The sequence below is a fragment of the Bubalus kerabau genome, chromosome 1, assembly GCF_029407905.1.
Source record: "Bubalus kerabau isolate K-KA32 ecotype Philippines breed swamp buffalo chromosome 1, PCC_UOA_SB_1v2, whole genome shotgun sequence".
Taxonomy (NCBI): Eukaryota; Metazoa; Chordata; class Mammalia; order Artiodactyla; family Bovidae; genus Bubalus; species Bubalus kerabau.
In genome coordinates, this window is record NC_073624.1 from 116,347,709 (window position 1) to 116,364,842 (window position 17,134).

The 17,134-nt window shown below is 37.2% G+C and overlaps 1 protein-coding gene across 10 annotated transcripts in view; it reads left to right on the plus strand.

Annotated features, from left to right (window-relative positions):
• OSBPL8 (oxysterol binding protein like 8) overlaps positions 1-17,134 on the plus strand; it is a 170,163-nt gene that overhangs the window by 55,132 nt on the left and 97,897 nt on the right. For 9 of the 10 annotated variants that reach the window (XM_055587237.1, XM_055587258.1, XM_055587286.1 and 6 more), the window contains exon 2: positions 9,987-10,095. In XM_055587237.1, coding sequence (XP_055443212.1) covers positions 10,054-10,095 — 42 coding nt within the window. In that variant the 5' untranslated portion in view covers positions 9,987-10,053. Of the gene's footprint in view, positions 1-9,986; positions 10,096-17,134 lie in introns of those variants that run through there. The other variant, XM_055587293.1, reaches the window with a different exon arrangement.

Genomic DNA, 17,134 nt, shown 5'->3' on the forward strand with positions numbered 1-17,134 from the left:
GTAATGATTGACTAAATCACTGGCCAATGGTAGTTGATTCAACCTCAAGCCCTTCTCTCCTCCCTGAAGATCAAGGGGTGGGACTGAAAGTTCCAACTCTCTTTTCACATGGTTGCTTCTCCTGGCAACCAGCCCCTACCCTTGGGTGAGATCCAAAAGTCACCTTCCCTGAAGAGTTTTCAGGGACTGAAGACAAGAGACCAAGTATTATCTGCCACCACCCCCCTTTTTTGTGCTCAGAAAATTCTAAAGGTTTTGGGAGCCTTGAACAAGGAATGGTGGATAAAGACCAAATATATCTGAAATACACACATACATACATCTATCTAAAAGAGTGCATCTAGTTGAACTGTTTAATGAATTTGCCAAATCAGAGATATAAAAAGTATCTGGATGCCTTTCTAGTTCAGAATTTAACTAATTGATTGGGCTTTAATGTGTTGTCATTAGATAAATGTAAACTAGATTATAGTGACTTTATGAAATAGACACACATGTGAAAGCGGCTCAGTCACTGCCGACTCTTTGCAACCCCATGGACTGTAGCCTGCCAGACTACTCTGTCAGTGGAATTTTCCAGGCAAGAATACGTGAGTGGATTGCCGTTCCCTTCTCCAGGGGATCTTTCCAGCCCAGGGATTGGCCGGGTCTCCTGCATTGCATTCATATTCTTTACCGTCTGAGCCACCAGGGAAGCCTCATATTTGTGCAATGAGATACTTTTAATGAGGGTGTTCTAGGAGGGGCAGTGCTTGAAAATGCCTGTATACCTCATACTCCAGAGAAATCCAGATAAGAGGAGTCATCTAAACTTTTTCTCTCCTTTCAACTTTATGTCTTTAGGTAATTTACCATGCCTTTCTCTTTTCCAAGACATGGTCTGACAGCTCACACTATTTCTTCTCTCCATGTGTCTCCCTGACAAATCTTTCTCATCTGTCTCCCTAGGGTTGTACAGCCACAGCAGGGTAGTTTGCCTTTTACACTCTAACCATGCTTCCCTCTTGCCCTTTCCAGCTTTTTGCTTGCCTCTCAGTCTTCCATTAGAACCATCACTATCATTCTTGTTGTTATTTTTAGAATGGAAAACATCTTAACATAATTCATAGGTGCCAAACTGTGAATACATTTCATGAAAAATATGTACTACACTGCTCTGAAAGCCATTTGGATAAGCTGCTCTAATAAAGCAATCGTGTGTGTGTGTGCAGGTGTGCTCGTGCACATATATGTATATTTCAAACTGCTTATGAATTACATGTTAGTGCTAGCTTTTTGGGATGTGTCACATTTGTATAATTAATTTCTCATTATATTAGACTTTCCTTTAGGATTTAATCTACTATAAATACTGTACATTAGTTCAGACTAACTAGACCAAATTACTCTTATTTGCAGTCTTTTTTTAAAAATCAAATTGGCAATGAATGAGGTTAAGATTATTGAATTTAATCCTAGTTTCCAGTGATAAGAAGGCAGTGCTAATCTTTAGATGTATGGTGTGTTCATTGATGGGCATTTTTGCTTTTTATAACTTAAGCATTTAACAAAACAAAATAGCATCCTGTGAGATAGGAGCCACAATCTAATCTATACAACTTGTAACTGCCTTCAGAGACAGCCGTCATTCAACAGTGCCAAGAAGTTGTTATGGTTAAATGACATATGTTAAAGTCATTAGTCTTGCTTAGTAGATGCTCCTTCATTTTTTCTGTGACTGGAATAACAGTTCAAGCCCAGAATAGAGCAGATTTTTATACATTTTTTCCTCTAGGAACTCTGTTAGTGTAAGGGTAGACAGTGAGGTACCAGTGCCCCAAACGATATCTAGAGCACTGATAACAAAGGAGCAAAAGAGGGAGCAGAGTCTTTAAACTTTCAATCCAGCTATCATGTTTAAATTAGGATGCAGGCCTAGCTATAGCTTGGCAGTTTGGAGAAAGAAGTCTTCAGGGTTGTGATGCACCTTACTATTTTACAAAAAACTTAGACATTCTTTTTGGTTATAGAAGCAACATGCACAAGAGTTAAAATAGGAAACTGCCTTTCTTCTCTTCAAGTCTGCTCCCTAGAGCCTACTGCCACTAGGTCTGTGTTTAATCACTGTTTTAACTTTTAAAAATGTACTTTTTAATTCTCAGATTATCATCTAGACATCTTTAGCTTTAAACTCTTAAAAGAGAGGGAAACGAGTCTGCTTATATTTTAAGCTTCCAGTTAATCACCCTCTCCCTCTAGGATTTTTCATTATACATTTTCAGTTATACTCTTTGATTTCAAAGAAAATACTAGAACTTGTTTCTTGACATGTTAGTAGCATCTCACCTCCCTAGTTTCAACTGTGAGGAATTTAGGGCAATTATCTTTCTTTTCCTGCTCCCTTTCTAATTTATTTTTTCTGAAAGTATAATTGATTTACAATATTATATTAGGTTCAGGTATTGTTGTTCACTTGCTAAGTTGTGTCTGACTCTTTTGTGACCCTATGGACTGTGGCCTTCCAGTCTCCTCTGTCCATGGGATTTCTCAGGGAAGAATACTAGAGTGGGTTTCCATTTTCTTCTCCAGGGGCTATTCCCAACCCAGGGATTGAGCCTGTATCTCCTGCTTTGGCAGGCCGATTCTTTACCACTGAGCCACAGGGAAAGCGCCCAGATTCAGGAGTACAGCGTAGTGATTCAGTATTTTACAGATTCTGTTCCATCCTAGGTTATTATACGACAGTGGCTATAATCCTCTGTGCTATAGTGTATCCTTGTTGTGTAGTTTGTGTCTGTTAAACCCAAACCACTAACTGGTGTTTTTCTCCCTTACCTCTCCCCTTTGACAACCGCAGATTTGTTTTCTGTATCTGTGGGTCTGTTTCTGTTTTGCATGAAGATTTATTTTTCAGATTCCACACATAAGTGATGTTACACAGTGTTTGTCTTTCTCTGACATTTCAATAAGCAAGATATTCTCTAGGTTCATCCATTTTGCTGCAGATGGCAGGATTTCATCCTTTTTAATGGCTAAGTAACATTTCAGTGTGTGTGTGTGTGTATATATGTGTGTGTATATATATAGAGAGAGAAAGATTAAGATACAGATATATATATATATCATGTATATAGATAGATATATAATCTCATATGTTTATCCATTCGTCTGTTGATGGGCACTTAAGTTGCTTCCATATCTTGGCTGTTATAAGTAATGCCGCAATGAACATGGGAGTGCGTGTATCTTTTCAAATTAGTATTTTTATTTTCTTTGGATATATATTCAGGAATGAGATTGCTGGATCATATAGTAGTTCCATTTTTAGTTTTTTGAGGAACTCCCATACTATTTTTCATAGTGACTGCACCAGTTTACATTCTCACCAGCCGTGGGAATAAAAGAGTTCCCTTTTCTCCACATCCTCATCTGCATTTGTAATTTGTGGGGGTTTTTGGTAATAGCCATTCTGACAGATTCTGAGATGATATTTTGTTGTGGTTTTGATTTGCAGTCATTCCTCTGATGATTTGCAGTGTTCAGCATGTTTTCATGTGCCAGTTGGCCATCTGTATGTCTTTTTTGGAAAAATGTCTATTTGGGTCTTCTGCTCAGTTTTTAATTGGATGGTATTATTTTTTGTGGTATTGAGTTGTATGAGCTTTTTAACCCTTTATTGATCATATCATTTACAAATAATCTCTCCCATTCTGTAGGTTGTCTTTTCCTTTTGTCCATGGTTTCCTTTTCTGTGCATAAGCTTTTTAAATTTAATTAGGTCCCATTTGTTTATTTTTGCTTCTATTTCCTTTGCCTTGAGAGACACATCCAAAAAATACTGCTATGATTTATGTCAAAGAGTATTCTTCTTGGAGTTTTATGGTTTTTGGTCTAACATCAGGATCTTTAATCCACTTTGAGGTTTTGTGTTTTTTTTGGTATATGCTGTAAGGAAATATTCTGATTTTATTCTTTTACATGTAGCTGTCTAGTTTTCCCAGCACCATTTATTGAAGAGATTGTCTTCTCTGTATTGTATATTCTTGCCTCCTTTGTTTTGTTAATTGACTGCAGTTGAGTGGGTTTATTTATGGGCTCCCTATTCTGTTCTGTTGATTTATGTGTTTGTTTTTGTGGCAGTACCATACTGTTTTGATTACTGTAGCTTTTTAGTGTAGTCTGAAGTCAGGGAGCATGATACCTTCAGCTTTGGTCTTCTTTCTCAAAATTGTTTTAGCTTTTTATATAGAGTGATTTTGTTTTTACATAAAATAATTATATTGAGTAGATCTGAAAATTGAAAAGCAAAAATTGGGATTTATTCATTCTCTAAATATTGATTCTTTAATATTGAATACCCCAGAGCTCTGTACTCTGTCCTCTTTTCTGCCTACACTGATTCCCAAGGAGATCTCACTAGTCTCATAGTTTTAAATTCCATCTATATGCTGACTCTCAGTTTACATTTCTACCCTGACTTCTTAACCTCACAGTCATAGGTCTAACTATATCCAGTTGATATCTCTGTTCAAATGTGTAACTAGTGTCTCACAGTAAATATATCCAAAAGGAGCTGTGATATTCAGCCCTTTCCTCTTCAAGTCTTCCTATAATGTACTCAACATATGTTAGTGGTAGTTTCATTCTTCTCGTTGCTCAGGACACAGACCATCTAGGTCTTACTCCCCCACGCATACTTCTGTCTGTCTCTCTCATTAAAGTCACATCCTATATCTGTTCATTAACAGATCCTTTTGACTCCCTATTCAAAATACTTAAATAATTTAACACTATTTGCCACATTTCTTGCTGCTGTTCTGGCACACTCCTGCGTTATAGCAGTGGTCTTCCTGTTGCTACTGTTTTCTCAGCCAGTAGCCAGAGTAATCCTGTGTAAGTCAGATTCTGTTACTTCTCTGCTCTCTTTTCAACAGATAACTTCCCATCTCGTTCAGAGTGTAAGTAAGCCAGAGTCCTTCTGTCTTATGAGGCTGATGGCAATTTGTAACATAGTTATCTTTCTGTTCTTATTACCCATTGCTCTTTTCCTTATTCTACTCGCCATATTAGTCTTCTTGATGTTCTTTATCTTCTTTTTTTAATATTTTATCTTTATTCTGTACTCTCACCTTTTGCATTATAAAGTACCATTTGTATTGTTTTGGGTGTGTGCCTATAAACTACATAATGTGAATTTTGCTTTGTTAACCAATTCAAAAACCTTTTTCTGTTTTTTTAAATCTTCTGGTCATGCTGCATAGCATGTGGGATCTTATTCCCCAACCAGGTGTCAAACTCACACCCACTACGTTGGAAGCACCAAGAAAGGCTCTCTTTGCTGCTCTTTAGGCATGCCTCCTGCTCCTGCCTTAGGATCTTTGTGTTTGCTGTTTCCTCTTCTGCCTGGAAGAGTCTTCTAGATACTTGAGCAGCTCACCCCCTCATGTTACTGAGATCTTGACTCAGATTTGTTCTTATCTAAAATTCTCCCTATTACTGTACATGTCATATAATTGCTCCCTTCCTAATTTTTCTTCTCCACACTGATTACTATCTAATAAACAATATATTTTCATTATTAGTTTTAAAAACCTCTTGTTAGGCCAGGTTCATTGAGGAGAACAAATCACTATAGATACTTAAAGTAAAAGGAAAACTAGTAAGGGGAATTAGATTCTTAAAACTTATTGGGAAAGCTGTAGGTGTGGAGCTTGCAAGACTGTTCTCAGCTTTCACTGCTGCTGCTGCTGATGTGGCTTGCGGGTAGTGCCAACATACGGAGCTGACAGGGGAGCATTCGGTGATTACTGTAAAACCTCATATCTGTCACAGTCCAGGTGTCTACTGCATTCAGAAGAACGGCTTTGTTTCTGTCTCTCTTCTGCCTTCCAAATGCTGCATAAATGCATTGCATTTGCAGAATGTGAATCACATACAGAATTCTGGGATTAAAGATTTGTAAAATGGAGTTCTCATCCTTTTAGCTTTTGTGGAAGAGGAGATACAGAGGAACAGAAGGTGGTGAGAATGAACAATGAGATAAATATATCTATGTCTGTATGGATAAGATATGAACACACGCGTACTTATTTTATCAGTCAGGGTTCTCCGGAGAAACAGAATGAATTAGATAAACGTATGTACGGAAAGAAAGAGGGGAAGAAAGAGATGGATTTATTTTAAGGAATTGGCTCACGTGCTTGTAGGGGCTGGCAAGCCTGAAATTGCAGGGCAGGTTGCAAAGTCCTTGGGTGACGTTCACTCTCCTTGATATCCTATAAGTTAAATATTGATATAAAGTTAAGAGTAATTAACTACTATGATGTAAAGTCAGTGTATCTTATGTTATATGATAAGAAGAGAGAAGAAACCAGTTATTTGATGAGTATACACAGCATATATAACACACCATATACAACCTTCATAATAAAATAAGGAAAAAATACTCATGACAATTATAATTCTCGTTTCTGTAACTGGTAATGTAGTGGGATCTGAGATTTATAGATTCCTTCTTCCACTACCCTTTTTGTATTCCTTTGCCCTCAGCATGCACCTCAGATAGCCGTAGTTCTTTACTGGTAGAGTGACCCAGACTTTTGTTTCTGAAGGGTTTGAGTCAGTAGTAGTAGTCCTGCCTAGGTTGGGCTATTGAAGTTTTCTGTTGAATTTAATCAGAAGACATGGCAGTACTAAGAGATACCCTTAGGGATTTCCAGTAACCAGACACACTCTTCTTAGCACCATTGTGGCATTGTAGTCCATTTCCCCTTGATAATTAGTCAGTTACCCAGGCCAGCAGAGTAAGTTCCTTCTTTGCCCACTGATTCAGAAGCACGGGAAGGTGGCCGGCTTAACTTCCAGTTCAGTGGAAGCATTCCTTCCTTTGGGACTGAGACCTCTAGGCCAGCAGAGCAAAGGTCATGGGAAGAGGAGACAGAAACATTTTACTAGTGAGTGGCGCTGGGAAAGCGTGACAGCCGCATGTAAATCAGTGAAGTTAGAGCACATCCTCACACCGTACACTAAAATAAACTCAAAATGGCTTGAAGACTTCAATGTAAGACATGACACCATTAAACTCCTAGAAGAGAATACAGGCAAAACATCCTCTGACATAAATGTTACCAGTGTTTTCTTCAGTCAGTCTCCCAAGACTATAGAAATAAAAGCAAAAATAAACAACTGGAACCTAATCAAACTTGTAAGCTTTTGCACAGCAAAGGAAACCATAAATAAAATGAAAAGACAACATAGGGACTAGGGAAAATATTTGTGAACAATTCAACCAAAAAGGGCCTAGTTTCTAAAGTATACAAACAGCTGATAACAACTCAGTAACAAAAAACCGACCCGAACAAAAAATGAGAAGAAGACCTAAATAGACATTTCTCCAAAGAAGGCATACAGATGGCCAATAGGCACTGAAAAAATGCTCAACATCACTAAGTATGAGACATGCAAATCGAAACTACAATGAGGTACCATCTCATGCTGGTCAGATTGACCATCATTTTAAAAAAGTCTACAAATAAGAAATGCTGGAGAGGATGTGGAGAAAAGGGAACCCACCTACACTGTTGGTGAGAATGTAAGTTGCTGTAGCCACTATGGAAAACAGTATGGAGGTTCCTCAGAAAACTAAAAATAGAATTACCATGTGATCCAGGGATCCTACTCCTGGATATATGTCTGGAGAAAACTCTAATTACATTTTACAATAGCCAAGACATGGAAGCAACCTAAATGTCCACCTACTGATGAATGGGTAAAAAAGATGTGGTATATATACACGATGGAACACTGCTTAGCTGTAAAAAAGAATGAAATAATGCCATTTGCAGCATCATGGATGGGCCTAAAGATTATCATGCTAAGTGAAGTGAGTCAGAAAGAGAAAGGAGTACCATATGATGCCACCTATATGTGAAATCTAAAATAGGGCATGAACTTACAAAACAGAAACAGACTCAGATACAGAAAACAAACTTATGGTTACTAAAGGGGGAAAGGGAGTTGGGGACAGATAGATGAGGAGTCTGAGCTTAGCAGATACAAACTACTTTACATAAAATAGATAAACAGCAAGGTCCTGCTGGATAGCAGAAGGACGTATAGTCAGCGTCCATAATAAAAATAAACCATAATAAACCATAACAGAAAAGAATATGTGTGTGTGTGTGTGTGTGTGTGTGTGTATTTATATCTGAATCACTTTTCGGTACACCAGAAACTAACACAACATTGTGATAATAATAAAATAAAAATTTCTGCTTGTGGGCCAATAAGTGATGTCACTTCTGTTTCCTCCTTTGATTCTTGGACCTGTGAATCTTGGCTATGCAAGAAGCAGCACCATATATTGGACATTCATAGCACATGGAACTTTTGGGGGGTCTTTGCCCAGGCGTGCAAGGTATTGCCACCTGGCTGGTGTTCTGCCTGAGTCTTCAAAAGGTCATGCCACTGTTCTATCAAACCAGCTGTTTTAGTATGACAGAGATTATAGTAAGACAGACCAGTGAATTCTCTAGGCCATTGCCACACTTTTTTTTTTTTTTTTTTTGCTGTGAAATGAGTTCCTTGATTAGCAACAGTGCTTTATAGAATAATAGGAGGAAGTAGATAAGGCATTCTCTAAGTCTATGGATAGTAGTTTTGGCAGAAGCATTTTGTGCAGGAAAGGCAAATCTATATACAGAGTAAGTATCTGTTTCAGCTAGAATAAAGCGCTGCCCCTTCCATGATAGTGTGTTAATTGTCAAGTCTTGTCTGACTCTTTGTGACCACATGGACTGTAGCCCTCCAGGCTCCGGCTCCTCTGTCCGTAGAAATCTCCAGGCAAGAATACTGGAGTGGGCTGCCATTCCCTTCTCCAGGGGATCTTCTTGACCCAGGGATCAAACCTGGGTCTCCCCCACTGCAGCCAGATTGTTTACCAGCTGAGCCACCAGGGGAGACAGAAGTCCAATGTAATCAACTTGTCACAGGTAGCTGGCTGATCACCCCAGGGAACAGTGCCATACTGGGGACTCAGTGTAGGTCTCTGTTGCAGGCAGATTTGGCACTCAGCAGTGGCAGTAGCCAAATTTGTCTTGGTGAGTGGAGGGTCATGCTGCTGAGCCCATGCATAACCTTCATCCCTACCACCATGGCAACTTTGTGAGCCCATTGGACAATGACAGGGTTGGCTGGAGAAAGATCCTGACTTGTATCCACAGGATGGTTGTCCTGTATTTATATTTCACTGCAGCCTTTTATACTTGCAAAAACAAGAAAATGATTTGGAACTCCCAAGAAATGACTAGAAATCTACATATTTCTTGGTTTTAATTTTGTTAATTGTTTTAAGAAAGAATTATTAGATTATTAGAGTATTAGAGACTTCTGGATATATATAATTATTACAGGAGTTCATCTTGGAGGCTTTGTTAGTTAAAAAGCTCAAAGGAAAAGACTTGTGAAGGCATAATTCTAAGACTATTAAAAATAAAAATAAGTATAAAAATAATAGATGTTCATTGTAAAAATGAAACATTCAGAAGCACAAAGTTTTTTTATATATTATGTTCTCTCATTAAATTGTCCTCTCCTAAATTGTTTCCATTTATATTCTATTCACAAAAGTGTTTGAGAACATCTGTTTTCCTACATTTGTGCCAACATCAGATGGTAGCATACTTTAGTATTTGCCAATGTAATAATGAGAAAGAATCTAATTTTATTTCCTCAATTATAAGTAGGTTTAGGCATCTTTTCAAATTTTGAACAGTCTCATATATTTAACCTGGCTCTTGCTTTTCCTCTTCACTTGGAATATTGTCGTTCATTTTTTTTTGAACTTTTACGACTCTTCAAGGCCCACGTCAAAATCTGTTTCTCCATTATTGATGTTTCCTGATAAGCTCAGCCTAAAATGATATCTCCATCTTTGTATACTTGATGTTTTATTTTCCACTTATCACAGCTTTATACCAGAACTAATGTGTATGATTTTCTTCTCCTAGGATTTCCAAGTTTACAGGATGGCTAAACATTAATGGAAAGAGAAGTGTAAACCTATCTTCTTTCACTATGGAGGCAAGTTTGGCAGATGGAGAACCTGACCGAATTTTGGTGAGTGATTCAAATACAGCATAATAAGGTACTACCATCTATCTTGGGAAGTGTTTGATTTAAGCCATCATTTTATATTTTAAATGTATTTAAAACGAACTTCCAAAAAAGTTGATATAAAAATTATAGGTAGTTTAAAGCTTGTTGAAGCATAATCCAGTTTTCTGCCATTTCCCCTCTAACTCCTACCTCTTTTTCCTTGCTTTCCTGGCCATATAGTAAGACATACTGATAGAATAGTTGGTGTTCGTGTTTTCCTCAAGAAACTTTGTCTCATTGAAATCAAGAGGTTATTCACAATTGAAAAAATTAAATGCCTGAAAATCTTAAATTGTGTAGCTGAGGACAGAATGAAAGAATTAAGATTTAATTATTAATATATGTTGTCATACATACTCTTTCTATAGAAGTGTGAAGATTTAATAAGTATTGCTGCCTGTGATTGAATTGTATTCTGAAATTAAAACACTTAGGTATGGGTGGTGGTTATAAGTGTACCTTCTCCAGTAAGTAAAAAAATAAAAATAAAAATTAACCAGTGGGGTAAATTAAATGATGCTTTGTCACGCATAGAGACATTTTGCTCAAGGATCATTTCATTTTCATTTTTCCTGTTGCAGTTTTAAAGATGCCATTAAATACTGATTTATAGACTCTTTATTAGAAATGTTTGTACTACCTAAAGTCAAGGTGCCAGTGGGTAAAATGTAGCCAGCTGATAGCTCTGTGGCTTGTTAGGTGGTAGATTCTTTGACAGAGTTACAATATTGGAATGATGCAGCGGCCAGCTTTTCTTTCATACTGCTGTGAAGTTGAAAGTCACTACTAAATTGAGATGTTTGCGAATTTTAATTTAGTGAATGTTCTTTGTTCAGGCTCCAATGTAGGATCAGTAATGATTGACAGCAAAATGCAGTTTTGCTTACTTGCGTTAACTTGGTCCCACCCTTTCCTGAATTTCTGGCTCAAACTTGTTTCTTTAATGGTCAAAAAAAGTTAAACTTTAAAATGATAGCTTCTTAATAGAGAATAAAATGGACATGGACGGAACTTGGTTTATGAAGAAGGTTATCGTGACGACGATTTTAAATGGAAAACTGATGGTAGGTTATTTTGTTTTCACTATGTCTTCAAAAAAAAAAAGATGAAAGCCTTTCTTGGAACATACTATTTACTTTATCATAAATTTATCATAAATAAATTTTCTTATTTAAAGCTAATGGACTTCCTGAAGGTTTATTTTTGGCTAAAATATTTTAAATCTTTTGGTTATGATATATAAATATCAGTAATAGCAATTGCTGTTTTCTGAGTATACACTTTTTCAGACTGTCTTCACAACAGTCATTAAAGGTAGATATTTGCTTATCCTCACTTTTAAAGACAGGGAAATAGGTTCAGGGAGGTTGATTATGTTCTCTAAAAGCTACATCTTAAATGATGCAACTGAGGTCTATCTCTAAACACTTTCCTTTGCCACTAACATGTTGATTACATCATACCTGTCTTTCTGGATAGAATTGCTTAAAATTTATTGTTATCTTTTTAAACTTAGTATCTAAGTAGATAGTATTAAATTCTATACCGGAATGTCTGCACTGTACTGTTAAAGTTTTATTCATTTTTTATATTTATTTCTATTGATATTGAGAGGTTAGAGCAAGTTACTTAAAACGCAATGAGATCAATTTTCTTTTTATTCTTCATTGTTTCTTCGGTGAAATATTGTAGCTTATTTTAGAAACAGTAATACCACTGATTTCAGTATGAACTGCTGAAATTTTCTCTATTCAAAACTAATCTTGAGGTCCACTTTGAGTTATCTATTAATGAAGTATCACCTTTGAACTGCATGGCCTAAGCCAGTTAGTTTAGATTTAAGAGAGGTGGATAAGAACATGGGCTTTGTAGATACTTGGTTGTGGGTTAAAATCTGAGCTCTGTCACTTAGCTACATTCTCAGGGTTTCCAATTTTCCTCAGGTTTTAAATAAAGATTAGTAGTAATATCTACTTAATATTTACCTGCATATTAATTCAGATAATATATCTATAAAATGCCTTTTTCCACATCTGTGCACATTATAAATACCCAGTAAATAAAAGCTAGTATGGTTATTGTTAATATAACTATTAATATTCAGCCTTTTCTCCAAAAAGATAAATATTTAGAGGCAGAAGAGGCAACAAAACACATTTTTAAAAGTCCTGCACTGTTGAGTAATTTTGGATTTGCACTTTCTCTGAATCTCATTTTTACTGTTTAAAATATTGAGGCAAATATTCTACTTCAATGAAAAATACATAAACAAGAATGCTTATCCTGCCTACTTGACAGGGACAATATGATCTGGTGAAACCAGAAAGTTCTTTGAAAATATAAAGCAACATGTCAGTATGTGGTGGCAGTGTTGTATAAAACCTAATTGTGTGTACTAATTTTTAAGATAGTGTTAGTTAGCTTCTTTTGAGTGCAGCCTTTGTGCAAAGTGCTGTGGCCAGTGAAGGGGATGTTAAGAGAGATAAAATGTAGTCTGTCTGAATTATGTTTATTTTGAGAAGACTAGATAGAGGGATGGATAGATAAGGCAGTAATAAGCATTTACTAAGTGTCAAATGAGGGACATAAGGTATAGTTACACAAGTTGTGAAAATTGGGTGGTTGCTGTACACTGGGGTAGTTAGAAAAGGTTTCTTAAGAGAACACAAACTGTGAATAGGGTATAGGGGTCATGCGACTGAAAATGAGCAAGGAGAGCATTCTAGGAAGGGAGGATGGCAAGAGGCAAGGCTAAAAGCGAAATTAATTGCACAGGGTTTATTCAAGTGAAACGCATAGAGAAATTGGAAGGTAATATTGTTTATTCCTTGGAAGGAAAGTTATGACCAACCTAGACAGCATATTAAAAAGCAGAGACATTACTTTTGTCAACAAAGGTCTGTCTAGTCAAGGCTATGGTTTTTCCACTAGTCATGTATGGATGTGAGAGTTGGACTATAAAGAAAGATTGATGCTTTTTTCTATAAAGAAGAATTGATGCTTTTGAACTGTGGATTGTAGAAGACTCTTGAGAGTACCTTGGACTGCAAGGAGATCAACCAGTCCATCCTAAAGGAGATCAGTCCTGGGTGTTCATCGGAAGGAATGATGTTGAAGCTGAAACTCCAATATTTTGTTCACCTGATGTGAAGAGCTGACTCATTTGAAAAGACCCTGGTGCTGGGAAAGATTGAGGGCAGGAGGAGAAGGGGACGACAGAGGATGAGATGTTTGGATGGCATCACCGACTCAATGGACATGGGTTTGAGTAAACTCCAGCAGTTGGTAATGGACAGAGAGACCTGGTGTGCTGTAGTCCATGGGGTCGCAAAGAGTCGGACACGACTGAGCGACTGATCTGAACTGAATGTTGTTTATAAGAAGAATGATCAATGTGGCAGATAGAGACCAAACTTATGGAAGTCTTGAGTGCCAGACCAGGGATTTTGAACTTGATTCTATAGACAGTGGTATGTCACTGAATAGTTTTATGAACGTGGACAGGATGAATCTGGAAGCAGGATATGAGATGATTTAGAAGAGAGAGAGATACAGGTACTGATTGAGACTACTTGTAGTCTTGGCGGAGGTGGTGAAAGCTGGGACTCAGTTGACTTTAGTGTCCACTTATTCGGTTTTCTTCTACATGAGATTATGCTTTCTATTTAAAAAAAATTCATTTGCTTATTTATTGTTTATAGTTCTGTTTTTGTGGTAGTGTTGTATGTCTTAGGTAGTAAATACTAAAAAATAAGAATTCAGTCTTTATACTAAATACACTTCGGAACACATTTACATTTAATATATGTATTAAAATATTTTGTAAAAGTGCAGAACTCATAACATTTTGGAAATTAACCACTGAGAAATCCTTTAAATGCAGGCTTCAAATATTTATTAATAGATTGAGGTAAACCAAATAAGTGAAGTAGATTAAAAAAATTCCTTACATTAAGGAAAGTCCTATCTTTTGACTATCTTGTATACTATGCTATTATCATAGGAAACTAAGTTATAAAGTCTATTAAAGGTCAAGATCTTTTGTTGTATTAAAAATTGATTATATAAATGACTTTTTAGAAGAGAATAAAAATTTAAAAACATGTAGAAATCTTTGTAGTATTATTAGGAACTCTCAGTTGAGAAACTCTTAAGATTCTACTTTAAATTGGACACTTTGAGTCATATGCTTTCTGAAGTGGAAAGAATGGTGAAGATGATTTAGCTCAGTAATTCTTAGAATGTAGTAAACGAGTAAGTATCTTCTTGAGGGGCCTACAGATGACCCAGCTTCCTGAAACTTAGAGTTTTATATTTACTAGGTGAATTTTTACTGATTACTATGATTTAGTGCTCATAAAGTAAAATTGATATTTTATTAGCATTTACTGAGCACTTTAAATCATATTCTAAGAAGTATGGCTACTATATATATGTAACATTTGACAACAACATACAGCTTGTGTATTTGGCATGTAAATTAATGAAATTGCCTATTTTTGGTAACATTAAGTATTATTTTTGATCAGGTCATAGATTTTAAAGGTTATTATTTTTATTCTCTTGTTTAAATATAGTTGACTCTTGAATGTTTGGAGATGGGTTGGGGTAGAGCTTCTGACACTTGATACAGAGCCATGGTTCTTTGGTATCTGCGATTCAACAAACCACTGATCTGTAGCACTGTAGTATTTACTGTTGAACTGCCTGTAAGTGCAACTGTGTAGTTCACACCCACGTGTTCAAGGGTCAACCGTACCATTAATTTAGTTTCTTCATTACCATTATTGATTTAGTATATTGTATGTTTTCGTTTGGGGGCTTCCCTGGTATCTCGGATGGTAAAGAATCTGCAGTGAGGGAGACCTGGGTTTGATCCCTGGATTGGAAAGATCTCCTGGATTTATAAGGACAGTATTTTTGGTGCACAGTTTCTCAATAACTGACCTTTAAGAGATTTATGCATTCAAGTCTAATGATAAATTATCCACATGTCAATTAATCCTCATAAAGTATTCTTGTACAATGGCACTTGGCTGTTATTAGATCCCCCTTCTCAGCCCTAAGTGGAAATGGAGGGAGAAAGGCTGTGAAGTTTCTTATCTATAGTAAATGGGTCACCAAATTTGGTACATATGCTCATCTAGTATTTGAATACCCTTTGAGACCTGCCTGCTAAGTGTTTGGCTAATGCTTATATACTTCAGGATTGCCTCGTAGAGGCCTTTTCTTTTCAACTTTAACAAAGATTATGCTATCAGCAGAGCCTTTTGCAAACCTCTGAGTCCTGTGGCTACTTTTCCCCCTTAGTCTTTGTGGGAAACTGTTAGAGATCGTTTAGTCTAATAGTCTGTCTAACGTAACGATTCTGTCCACAGTACCCCCTGACTGAGGTCATCCAGTCTCGGCATGAACTCACGTAGTTATAGGAAGCTCCGCTTCTCAGAAGGCAGCTCAAGTCATTGTGCTGGTTCCCTTGCTGCTCCAGGTTACCACAAATGTAGTCTTAAAGTAGCAGTAACCGATTATCTTAGAGCTCTGGATATTAAAAGCAAGATGTTGTGTTCATTCTGGAGGCTCTGAGGGGACTGTCCGTTTCTTTTTGTTGATACCTGAAGGTAGCAGTCTTTCATTGACTCGTGGCTTCCTCCTCCCATTCAGCCTCTGGCCTTTGTTGTCACACCTCCTGCTACACTCACCTTCTTCTCTCCTTTTTGTCAGGACCCTTGGAATTACTTTGGGTCCACTCAGGTAATCCAGAGTAATTGCTCTATCTCAAGATTTTTAACTTAATCACATCTGCAGAGTCCTTTGCCTCATGTAAAGTAACATTCACAGATCCTAAGGCTTCTAAACAGTCACAGATTCTAATATCTTTTTTGTTTGGAAGCTGAGCTTGTGGGATTTTAGTTTCCTGACCAGGGATTGAGCCCTTGGCAGTGTGAGCACGCAGTCCTAACCACTGGATTGCCAGGGAATTCCTGGGATGTGGACATTTTTGGGAGGCCATTATTCTACCCACCATCGTCATAGTACTAATCTCTGGTGCATCCCGGCCTAGTGAAGTGGGCCCTATTGCCAGATAATCCAAAATCAGGTAGTCTGGTGGGGCATCTCACCTAAGGAATTGCCAGTTAGAATAAGCTCCTAAATTAGGTAAATTCTTAGGTGGCAGAGATCTTACGTAAAATAATGAAATAACTAGACATTTTAGTCACCAATGTATTACCTACATACTCATTGTCTTTTATATTAAAATATCTTCATCTTCCTAATGACCATTTGCTAACTATAACAGTTTAATTACACATGCAAGAATGATAATAGAGACCTTCCTTGCAGTCTCTATTATGTGAAGTTTTGAATGCATGTGTGCATGTTTGGCTGTACAGGGTCTCCCTTGCCGCATGAGGGCTTTCCCTATTGTGTCGATGGGGGCTGCTCTCTGGCTGTGGTGTGAGCTGCTCATTGTGGTGGCTTCTCTTGTTGCAGAGGATGGGCTCTAGGGCGCCTGGGCTTCAGTAACTGTGGTCCGTGGGCTTAGCTGCCCCATGGCACGTGGGATCTTCTCGGACCAGGGACAGAGCCCATGTGCCCTGCACCGACAGGGCGGAGTCCTCACCACTGGGCCAGTAGGGAGCGCCCTCAAACGTGTTTAAAAAATAAGATAAACTAGTAAAATGAACCCTAATGTACCCGTCACTCATCTTTACCATTATTAGTTCAGGTCAGTCTTGTTCATGTATACTCCTGCCTTCCCACCTCATACTTTTTTTGAGAAAATCCCATATGCATCATTTTATTCATAAGTATTTCAGTATAATCTCTAAAATATAAAGACTTTTCTTTAAAACTTTAGCCATAAATACCATTCTTACTCTAAAAAAAGTAATTCTTTAATATCAAATATTTAGTTATTGCTTAAATTTAGCTTTATTGTCTTTGTATTGGGCTTGGTTGATAAGTCACTTTGTCTTTTTTAAATCTTTTCAGTTTCTCC